Below are 11,962 nucleotides of genomic sequence, written 5' to 3'. Positions count from 1 at the left end.
AGGCCCGATTTACACGCAGGTTTTTGGATCCGACTCAGGGCTGTGTATGAGGAGCATTGGGCTGCTCAAGTGGAGTTTTTCTACTAGAAAATGGCACTTGCATGGCCTAGGGTTCTCCTTGCACAGTCCTGAGTCGACTCAAAAACGTGTGTGTAAACCCAGACATAATACAGTAGTGGGAAATACTCCTTGGGCCAATTTAGGTCCCTGAAAACCTTTTCTTCCACTTGTGACAAGGAGGGATGTGATGTGCTAAATATGCAGGCAGAGAAGAGAAACGCAGAGGCAAGTCAAGTAGGACCAAGTAAGTACACTCAAAACTGCCTAAGAAGACCACTTCGGACCAATAAAATCTGGTCTATGTGGACAGGTGGTCACTATAGAGTCTGACATGATTCTTACTGTTTGTGCCATTGGGAAAACTTGTGTCAGTGATCAGCAGAAAGTGGTGACATTGGCAAGGTGGTCCTTACGTAGAGGTGGTCACTGTATACTTACAAATTTGCATACTTACTTTTATTGTCTCCAACCACAACCTAATCCCAAGAGTATTATCAAGCTTATATATGACCACACCCTCATCTCCAAGCAGATGTTGGGACATTAAAATCATAATGTTATCTAGCTAGGATAACAGCATATCTTGTCAGCAAATGGAGCAGTCAGTAATCATACCTCCTTACATCTGCTTGGAGAACCACACCCATGCAATTTGGATCAGGGCATTTTTCTGAATAACATCCTTTGTTAGTCCCAATTCTGATGTTTAAATGATATAAATAGCACACTGGTAATGTCCCAAGACTTGTCAATTGAATTGTGATGGGGTCTTTTATTAATTTTGTAACGAAATTTTTCTTCCAAGATGGGAACTTTCTGATCCATTATGAATCATACCCCTTCAGTAGTGTGTAGTCAATTGGGCATAAATCTATTATTGTAAATGTTGTAACAAGAATTGGACAGAACATGGTGTGACCTTTGATTCCTTTTTTTATTCCAGTACTTTGAGAACAATATTTTGAAGAAATTCATCAGTCATGTGTAATAACAGTTACAAGAATATTCCTCAAACAGTGACTTAAAAAGAAAGGTAGTGAAATACCCACCTCCAAATTTTCGACATCTTCTGTACGTCTTGTTCACGGAGTGACCTAGTCTCGCGAGAAAATGAGACTAGGCCGAGACTAGTGAAGATCTTCCTGCCTCCCCCGCCTCCTTGCGAAGGTTGGGAGCTGCCCAAGTCCTTCTTACCCCTACTCCGCAAGGAGGCGGGGGAGGCAGGAAGATCTTCACAAGTCTCGGCCTAGTCTCGTGTTCTCGCGAGACTAGGTCACTCCGTGAACAAGACGTACAGAAGACGTCAAAAATTTGGAGGTGTGTATTTCGCTTTCTTTTTAAGTCACTGTTTGAGGAATATTCTTTTAACAATATTTTATTTTTCATAGGATAGACATTTGCTGTCAACTTCTCCTAATCTCAATCTTCATTTCTTCTTTCATCCCTATTCGAATAACCCAAAATAAACATTATACAAAAGATACAAGGTCAATCTTTCAAAGAAAAACAAAAGCAAAATGATGAAAACGTCATCTTAAATCATCACAACCACCTGCTATCAAGGCACACTCTTATCTATGCTACAAAGCACAGATATTCATCTGAATTTACATGATTTGGAGAGTTGTTCATATAGAACATTGTCACTACACAGACGACTGAGAGTAAAAGTTTCATCTCACAAGTGTAAAAGCTACATTGTATTATAGCACTAGGTGGTTTACCATCACAAAAACATGATCCTTTTATATTGGAATGAGAACATTTTCATGATCATGTTTCCGGCAAGATTCCTCTGGCTTTGAACAGTTCATCCAGTTTGTTTTCTAACACCTGGTTGGTTCCCCTTAACCCCTCTACGACCTGCGCCGCCCAGCGGAAATACTCCGTAACGCGCTCTGCGGTCCACCCTTCCGGGGTCGCTCGCTCGAGATCCCGTAGGTTGTACAGCTTGTCCGCCAGTTTGACCAGCTTCGCCTTGTGGCTCTTCTTGGGGGCATTGACGACTTGGAGACGTTTTCGTTCCATCTTTGGAAGCGTCTTGTCGTCGGTGACTTCGGCGACGATGCCGCGAACCTCCGAGCCGAAGAGTTCTTCGATCTCCTCGAAGGTGGTTTCAGTGTCTTCTACTGTGTCATGTAACAAGGCACCCTACAGGATAATAAATCAAGTTCAGTCATCTTATCTATGGCACCATGAATGACCACCATTACAGCTTTCTACAAATCAAGAACTAGTCTCTCTAGAAAATTCTACAGTACTATAATATCGTACCTTAGAGGAACAGAACAAATTATGCACCCATGTACTCACATTGACTGGAAAGAGAGAGGTTCTCCAAAGAGATTTAAATATGACAAAAACTAATGACATATTAATTGTTTGATGTTGGAAATGTCTGGAATGAATATGCCACCTTTTTATGCAGTTAGGGATCAATAGACCGATCCCAAAGCCACGCCCCCTGTTCAATTTCGAACACCTCCGTCAAAAACAGGGTTTGACGGACCAAACATGGCCGCCGCGGGTAGCTTGAAAATAATGCCACTGACTTCGGTTTAGCTTTTGTGGCACTGAAACCCTTTCAGAGCGGCCCAAATAAGAATGCTACGTCTTCTTTGTTGAAGGCAGTATCCACCGGGTAGAGTTGTTTAAGGAGGGGGTAGGTGTAGTTGCGGTGAGAGCATAATGTTTTCGGTCAATGTTAAAGCGGTATGCGCCGCATAGCTTTCCGTTGTCGGTGGGCATCAGCGCCCAGTTTTTGACAAGCAGCCGATGCACGTGTAAAACAGGGTTCATATATCTGTGACAGGGTTCCCACTGTATTGACTGCATGCATAACAGCTGCATGGTATTTAGTAACAAAGAATTAAAATGCATCATTTTACTTCCCTGTTCACTTTCAAGTTAACCAGTTTCACATACCAGTAACTGAAGATACGAAACTTTTCGCTAGCGGACTTTGTAGTAGTCAGCATATGGTACAAGCTTCCTCTCCTTGAGTGCCCGAGCTATTTTCTTTTTAAATTCGTTTTTGTTTTGAGCATACATTCAACCAGTACAGTGGAAAACCTGTCCCAGATATACGTACCCTGCTTTACGCGCGCCATTTCTGCCCCGCTAACGCTGTTTTTGACGGAGGTGGGCTAAATAGAACAGGGGGTTCTATCGGTATTCTATTCGTTCGATATGGTGTTCGACAGGATCGGTCTATTCGTCTGTAAACATGCAATCTATAGATAACATTACTAGTACTGTGGCCAAACTGACAACGGCCAGTGCAAAAATCATATCATGATAGACTCCGATGGGAGACAGTAAGGGAGATAGACAATAGACTTGTACCTGCTAGCCTGGACTCACCTGTAGCACCTGGACATCTGTAACTCCACCTTCCTTCATCAGAATGTAGGCAACACCTGCAGATGTACAAAAATACAATGGAAGAAAGTCAGGAAGTCAACTCTTCACAAACTCTGGTGTGAAGCTTTCGTCGGAACAAAACTCCGGAACGAGATCTCAAAGGGTCCTCTGCCAGAGGAAATTGCCCGTGATATCTACCTATAGGATGGTTGATGTACGGAGTCTTGTCGGGATCCTTCCTTCGCTGATTTTTGTGCTTTACAGCCGCGAAGTTCATGCATTCGATCAGATGTTCGGTCACCAAGTTTCCCGCGTCTACCGCCATCTTTGGTTACTGATCAGGCCAGTTTGCGGCTGTCGTAAAATTGTTGTAAAAGACGATCGCACATAAGCGACATCTAGCGAATATAACAGTAATGTCAAAATAGAGCGAATCCTAAGTTTTATAGTAAGGTCTCACTCACGAGTTTTTTCGCCCCATAGGCTTACACGTTATAAAACGTGTTTTACATGGACGCGTTCGTAATGAAGCTATAAGAAATGCACCAATGTCATGAATGTCATTCATTCTCTGTTGAGCTCATGTACCCTAGCCTGGAATCCATACCCTCGGTGCCTCCCCGATATCTCTACGGCACTGTGAGTGACCCTCACCCGCCCAGACAGCTTAGGCCGCTCGGGGTGTTGTTTACGGCCTTGGATTAATTAGTTCGGCACCGACGGTATGGCTGAAAGCTGTACTAATTCCTCTCGATTTTAATATGGCCCTGGAAGCCCCGGGTGTTCCGCGGCCTGACAGCGCGATTGGACATGGGCGCTGCCCACAGCGGCGAATCAGGATCTGTTTGTGTAGGATAATTGGCTAGCGGAACATGTCAGTTGATTAAACCTCCTTGGTTGCATCATGTACTCAGTAGCAATGTGCTCTTTTATGTTCACCAGGGATCAATCTATACCTTGTTTAGAAGCACAAGTAAATACCAAAGGTTGTTGTTCCCAATTCTCCAATCCATACAAACTGAAATATCGTGATAATCAAGATCTTGCTCGGCCGCCCGAAAATCTCACGGGTATTGTTGTTCTGATAGCGACATGTTGACGATGACTGTAAACAGCTGTCCTTTCACGCTAATTTCCAGAGTGACAGCCATGAGATCAGAGGGGCATTGGGGACCCAGTATAGCTCAGATTTTAAGCTAGTTTAGCAACAAGAGAGCCTTAGAAACAATGTTTTCTGCAGCCTTGTGGTGCGCGCGTGCGTCGCTCGTCTTAGATGGCGGCCATGTTAGATGTGGTAATGAGCAGAGGGACCGAACAGCTGAAAACGCGCGCCAACCTGGCGCGCCAATCAGAGCTCAGCGGAATAATTAGATCAGTCTGCTCTGTTCCCATTGGGCGCATCAATCTCATGCGCCTTGAATCAGGCCCATATTGACACCCTGCCAGTCTCTAGGGGCGGCGGAAAGTAGGAAGGCAGCGGAGTAGGGTGTAGCGGAAGTAGGATGGCAGCCAGAGGTAGAAAGGCCATCAGAAACTGACTGGCCCGGTAAAACACAACTAAGCCGACCCTAGAGACTGGGACCAGGCTAATGTACCCTAGATCATGTGAAAAAATGGCCAACTACCAGTTGGCATACAATACCTTTTTATGGCAATTACAAACGGCACTTAGCTACACCCCCTAAATAGGCACTTTCCAGCTGAACGCGATCGACCGAATTACTGCCAATGTCCGGCTGTGGACGTCCGACCTCGCGCGCGGCTGCCAAACTTTACCTGTTAATTTCGTCCGTTACAAACAAGCTTTCATCAGTTTGATGCTTGAGATAGGTTGGGCTAGCTAAAAGGGAATTTCCCACCGATATACACACACGTTCATGTAGCCGTTCATTTTTTGGGGCACGGATTCTCGGAGTAATACAGGAATGAGACCTTTAAAGAGAGACGTAGGCAGTGCTGTACGGAAGATGAAGGAGGGGAATGAAGAGAGGTAGCAAAAGCGGCACATGGAATTGGTTAACTATTGAAAACCAACGTTTCAATTGAGGGTCCGTTAGATAAAGCCAGTAAATCAGTTTAACATGTGGAAATCAGTTTATCACAAATAAATTACTTTTAATAACAAAAGCTATCTGACGCCCCAAAATCATCATAGCACGCCCAGAACACGAATCGGGACACTGGCAAAACCAGACGTTCTGCTATAACGTTACTTCTGAAATTCACATAATTATTAACTTGTCCTCGTTTTGCTGACACCAAACCACATCACAGACCATCTAACGTTATCCACATCCTCTGGAGTGTGTATGCTGACTCCACACGCACATACGTACGCACGCGCGCGCGCACACACACACACACACACACACACACACACACACACACACACACACACACACACACACACACACACACACACACACACACACACATACACAAACATGCACACACATACACACGCACATCATACACACACACACACACATACACAAACATGCACACACATACACACGCACATGCACACACACACACACATCCATACAGTGACGCACGCACACACACATACATACATACATTCTAACATACACACACACACACACACACACACATATAATGTGTGTAGAAATAGGCTGAGAAAGAGAGAGAGAGAGAGCTAAAGATCTCCAAAATAAAATTTCTCACTTGTAGAAACATAAAATAAGGTTACAACTAATATAACGTTAGATAGGGTTACAAACATTTTCCCTCATATTACGATACGTAAATTACGTTTTGCTAAGTTTTCAATTCATATATTGGAATGGAAGCTGTTTTCTTGATTACTGCCAGGTTTTCTTACTGTATTTCAGAGTCATGAAAGTCGGGAAAGTCTGAAAAGGTTTAAGTGGGCGGGCAAGTCTGAAAAGGTTAAATGTATCCTATTCAAACCGGGCTCTTTTTCCCACCAGCGACAGTTCGTTAGAACCAAAAGCTAAACGGACGTCCTTATTAGCCATCATGTGGGCGGTGATATTTTCATTCCTCGGAGCAAAAGAATATAATCAGCAATCATAGAGAGCCTGGAGGGACAAGAACTGATGAGAGGCGTTTCAAGACGCCATCAAAATTCTTGCCTCAGTCCACTGTGACGTCAATGAGTCTTGTTATTCAAGACGATTTTGCCATGAAACTAGGTTACTTGATAGGTAAGTATTGAAACTAAGGCAAAGAATTCAAAGACAAAGTTGTTTTCTAACGCCGAGATCTATTAGGCTCTACGGGTCGCTGGGAAAATAGGAGAAATTGGCCAAATAGAGTCAACTGTATGAAGGGGGTCGGCTATGGAGATAGCCGGCTCCAATATTGAATGTTATCCTCCATGGCCAAAGTCCCCCGGCAAATGTTCTCTCTATAGCCGACGCGGTTAGTCTGGTAGAGACTGGAGATCCATCTATACCGGGTGAAAATATTTCCTCTTTCTCTCTTTTTTTCTCTTCCATAAATTTTTAAACCAGCAAACAGAGTCATGAAGTGTATGTAGGCAAGTCTGAAAAGGTTTCATGTATCCTATTCAGACCGGGCTTTTTTCCCGAGGGGGACATTTCGTTAGAAGCAAAAGGGTTTTTCCTTATTAGCGGGATAATATATTCATTCCTTGGAGCAAACGGATTTTGTCATGAAACTCGGCCACTTAATTATTGAAACTGCAGCTGGGGCAAAGAATTAGAAGACAAAGTTGATTTTCACGCCGAGATCTATACCGGGTGAAATATTTTTTCTTTATCTCTTTTTTTTTCTCTTGAGAAATTTTCAAGCCAGCAAACAAAGTTTCTTAGAGTTAGTTTTCTCTTTCACTGTTTCAGTCAATCACGTCATATATACAAGACAGTGCGCACATCTATCTATCTATCTATCTATCTATCTATCTATCTATCTATCTATCTATCTATCTATCTATCTATCTATCTATCTATCTATCTATCTATCTATCTATCTATCTATCTACTAGTATCTATCTATCTATCTATCTATCTATCTATCTATCTATCTATCTCTCTCTCTCTCTCTATCTATCTATCTATCTATCTATCTATCTATCTATCTATCTATCTATCTATCTATCTATCTATCTATCTATCTATCTATCTTTCTTTCTTTCTTTCTCTCTATATGAAATGAATTAAATGAAATGTGACACACATCCCTGAAGGGAGCTCGGGTATATGATCTCGGGCTGTTCGCGCAACTGCACGGCGAAGCTCCCTCATACACGGGGCCACCGGCTTTACGTCGCCATCCGAAATGACGAATGCAATCCCTTACAACATGTCCAAGCTAGAGTCGACCATAGGATCGAACCGTGACCCCAGGATCCACGGAATCTGATCCATATGGCGAAGCCGAGCTGGGTTGCGTTACATATAGAGAGGGAATGTCATAAAAAGAAGAGAAAGAGAAAAAATAGAATATTTTCACCCGGCTTTGATATTGGCGTGAAAAAAGAAACTTTGTCTTTGCCCAAGTTTTGATACTTGTCTTCCAAGTAAATCAGGTCGTATTTTGGCCTTTTATGTCCAGACACAAGCAGGATGTGGTTTCAGATGTCACAGGTACCTTAGGTAAGCAGTCTGATGACGTCTTGAAAAATCTCTCTTTCGTTCTTGCTCCGCCTCTTCATAAAATCGTATCACGTGTGTGGGTACGTAGCTATAGGTACGTGTATATAAGACAGTGACTGGGAAAACGGTATTCTATCACTTTGACTTCACTCATCATTACAAGCCCTGCTAGCTCATCGCTGTAGTTGAAATGGCATCTCTGGTGCTTGCTTTTATCGTCGTTGCAGTCGTCTCTGCCTTTCCGGGTAAGTACCATATCAGAATAATGTCTTCTTTTGGATTTCTTTATCTAATTAGTTGTATCGCTCACTTCTTACATGATCACTCTCACCTCTCCCTTCCCTAGCTATCACTAATCTCCGAGCCGGTAAAAGATAACAGCACCTTTCACGGCTTCGACTGTCACTTTATATAATTCTATTCTCGTCGGTTGTACGCTGATTTGCAATTATATGTTCAGCGCGTCGAACTTAAATCCGACATCAGATACTAGTACCAACGTACGCGTACGATCGCAGACTGAAGGCACTTCTTGGGATCGTCGTGCAAGTGTTGCACAGATTTCAACGGTCTTGTGACGGAAAAGGCTATTTTAGATCCCTGTCGGAGGTTGGTTTTGTCATAACTTGCTTAAAAATTCTACCGACATCAAAATCGTACGACGGCCGAGACCGCGCTGTACCTGTCTTAGACCCAGTTTATACACACCTTTTTTCGACATCGCCGAAATCCGCTGAAATATATGGCTCTATTTGTAAACCGTTTTCCCCGACACCGCCGACATATGGGCCGAGATGTCGGGGCGGATTTACACACACCGTCAGGAAGTAACGCAGGACACTTTTGGCGATGGATTGCAGTCGAGCTACATCGTGATTTCGTTTTTAGCTAATTCCTATAGTGCTATCCTCATTGAATCGCGCCTATAGCGGTCAATTGGTCCCGGGTAGGGGCCATAATAAGCCCCGGACAGCGGGAATTTGCATTATGCAGACTCCTATATTGCACTGAATGAGATGTGTTACTAGTAACCTGTACATGTTAGAATCACAAAGATACCTTTGTCCTAGCCTGGGCGCCTTCCTATTTCTACCGGAGGCTCCTACACTCGCTACCCAAAAAAATATATTTCGGGTAGCGAGTACTAGTATAGGTGTCCCCGGTAGAAATAGGTTGGCACCCAGGCTAACTTTGTCCGACCACTATTGTTAGAAATAGTTTCTTTTGTGCCCTATGCTTATGCTTTATTTCGGCGCGTCACAGACCTATCACGCAATTCATCATATGGCCTCCGTTGGTCAGTATTGACCATGGTGAAATCCTGATTCACAACAGCCCTACAGCGTCGTCTATGGCTAAACAGCCCTATACGAGAATGGCAGTCTCTGCCACATAAATCACATCTGTAAGCTGACTCAGTTCTGTTGCAAATCACGCAATTACGCGCGTCGTCAAATAAACATATTCATGTTTCTGCACAGGAGAGGGGAACGGATTCGAACCTGAGACCGAAGCATCCGGATACCTATTGGTGAGTTAAATCTTCTCCTCGTTATATGTGATATTTGTACAATCATTGCAGCATGTATGGCCCAATGCTGTAGCCTCCATTAACATTAATTAGCGGAACATCGCCTGTGGCAAAAAGAAATCAAATAACAAATTGTATGATTCTTTTCCAGGGGGCGTTGGAAGACGATAGCCTTGAAGCAGCCGGCCTGGTGGAAGACGATAGCATAGAAGCAGCCGGTGCGGTGGAGGACGCTCCCGCACTGAGCAAACGGAACTACAAATCTCAACGGGGGCGGAAATGTATGTTGCCGCCATGCTAGATCTATAATGGACTTTTGTCGAACAAATTCATTTCATTTTTCGAATTTTACAGTCACCAGACGGTCTCTTCATCATCTATTTCCCAGTTCACCATGCATGGTCTTGGTGAGCTGTGCCTAATTACGCCTAATTGTGCCAAATTGCGAAAGGCATTGGCGCAAGCCGGTGCCAGTCGGCGCGAATGTGTTGCCTGAAATTGCGAATGTTTCGAACATCACACACGCACACACACACACACACACACACACACACACACACACCACACACACACACACACACACACACACACACACACACACCACACACACACACACACACACACACACACACACACACACACACACACAAACACAAAATAATAAAAACAATCGCAATTTCAGGCGACAAATAGGCGCCGGTTTGCGTCAATTGGCGAATGCCCTTCGTAATTTGTCGCAGATACCCGGCTTAATTTTGGACTCGGGAAGAAGTGGTGTTAAGGCCTACCCATCCCCCCCCCCCCCCCGCTTATCTTGTTGCTGTTGTGAAGTGTCCTGACGTTAAGAAACTTCACTGATCATCTGAAACCTTGATCTGTTTGTAGATTTCTTTCAAGTTCTTTTTTGATCATCAAACAAATTTGTTACGTTACCTCACCTTCTGTTTCTATTTCAGGCCGTGGTCCGCGGTGCTGCATGCTGATGTGCCGTGGTGGCTACCTTCGATACCCGTTCATCATCGGGATCTTCCACCGGCCCGGTGACGGGAACGACCGCGGGGACGGCCGCCAGGGGTGCTGGTGCTACCCCCTGCCCTTCTAAACCGTCCCGTACCGAGAGACACGTACACTGGGCACAACATTTTCAAAATCTTACATTTTCTAAGATTTTAGATTTTTAAAACAAAGAAAGATGTTCAAACTTAGTAGTGTATGGCACCAGAGAGACACACTGGGCACAACATTTTCAAAATCTTAAATTTTCTAAGATTTTACATTTTTAAAACAAAGAAAAAAGTTAAAACTTAGTAGTGTAGGGCACCAGAGACACCACAGATGCTACATATACGATAAATGCAGTTTTCTCTACAAGAAATGCATTTGCTGGCTGGCCAGCTTATATAATAACATCTTCAACCACAGGGCCGACAAATTGTATATGACGTGTTAAATGTAGTAGTTTCCACTTTCCACTAAGGCGGCGACCATTGAGCAACCACTGAGAGACCACTTGAAATCTCATTCTCATTACGAATTCATTGTCTACAACATAAACATCACGACCATGGCATGTTCAGAACACGAGATACAAAAACCGGAAGTTTTGCTGCAGTACCTTAGAAAGCCGCATTATCGCACTTGATCTTCGTTTTCCAGATCCTATTCACGTACGAAATATCATAAGGACCCATTCATAGTTGCAATTGCCGACTGAACATTCAAATTATACTTTTTCATTATGGATCGTATTCAAAAAAAGAAATTCCCCTTCAAAAAAGCAGCTACCTTCCTGGTGAAGGTAAAAATGTATTTTTCACGTTATGTGTGTTGGTTGCCGTCTGTCTGTCAAATCATATTCTAAAAACATATTGGATTGTATGATAAAATCCAATTTTGGTCACTCATTAAACGGTCACCATCCAATGGAAAGGCAGTGTTATGGTATTTACTAGTATGTCGGTTTATAAGTCGGCGGATAGGGTATCAAGTTCTTAGCAATAAAAAATGTTGCTTAACGCACATGCCAATTGCTCGAATATTTGTTTTGCTCGACTGGGATATTAGAGAAGGGTGAATGGATTATAATAATAACATTTGTTTATTGATTGATTGAATGTACAATCTCCAAGTACATGGCAGCGTTAGTAAAGGATGTCAAATTACGTACTTAGGTTTAAAACTTCACAAATCATAGTAAGGCCACACCATCTTAATTTTATGGATGACGTCCTCTGGAGACCCCAAAACTAATGCGAGAGGGCGAAAAAAAAGAAAAATCCAGCCAAAAAAAGAACTACAAAGCTGGTATTGCTAATTTAACTGCAGAACACAGTGTATCAAACAAGCAACAAGTCTTTATTTATAGGAGGTACATGTAGGTTGTCTGGTTCATCTTGGCAGACATCTT

The 11,962-nt window shown here is 43.2% G+C and overlaps 1 protein-coding gene across 1 annotated transcript; it reads right to left on the bottom strand.

The window, feature by feature from the left end:
- Window positions 1-812: 812 nt before the first annotated feature.
- On the bottom strand, window positions 813-3,779 carry LOC136425733 (guanosine-3',5'-bis(diphosphate) 3'-pyrophosphohydrolase MESH1-like). The gene is made up of 3 exons (XM_066414675.1): window positions 3,622-3,779; window positions 3,424-3,479; window positions 813-2,211 (listed from the first exon to the last, which is right to left on the bottom strand). The coding sequence occupies exons 1-3, from the start codon at window positions 3,746-3,748 to the stop codon at window positions 1,834-1,836; spliced, it is 561 nt and encodes a 186-aa protein (XP_066270772.1). The 5' UTR covers window positions 3,749-3,779; the 3' UTR covers window positions 813-1,833.
- Window positions 3,780-11,962: the final 8,183 nt, after the last annotated feature.

This window comes from Branchiostoma lanceolatum, chromosome 19, assembly GCF_035083965.1.
Source record: "Branchiostoma lanceolatum isolate klBraLanc5 chromosome 19, klBraLanc5.hap2, whole genome shotgun sequence".
NCBI classification, from domain to species: domain Eukaryota; kingdom Metazoa; phylum Chordata; class Leptocardii; order Amphioxiformes; family Branchiostomatidae; genus Branchiostoma; species Branchiostoma lanceolatum.
This window is presented reverse-complemented; position numbering and strand designations above follow the sequence as displayed.

Coding starts and splice junctions, on each gene's coding strand:
- LOC136425733 (XM_066414675.1), bottom strand. CDS start 3,748: ATGGCGGTAGACGCGGGAAACTTGGTGACCGAACATCTGATCGAATGC. Junction 3,480..3,621: donor GTACATCAACCATCCTATAG/GTAGATATCACG, acceptor GTACATCTGCAG/GTGTTGCCTACATTCTGATG. Junction 2,212..3,423: donor CAGATGTCCAGGTGCTACAG/GTGAGTCCAGGC, acceptor ATTATCCTGTAG/GGTGCCTTGTTACATGACAC.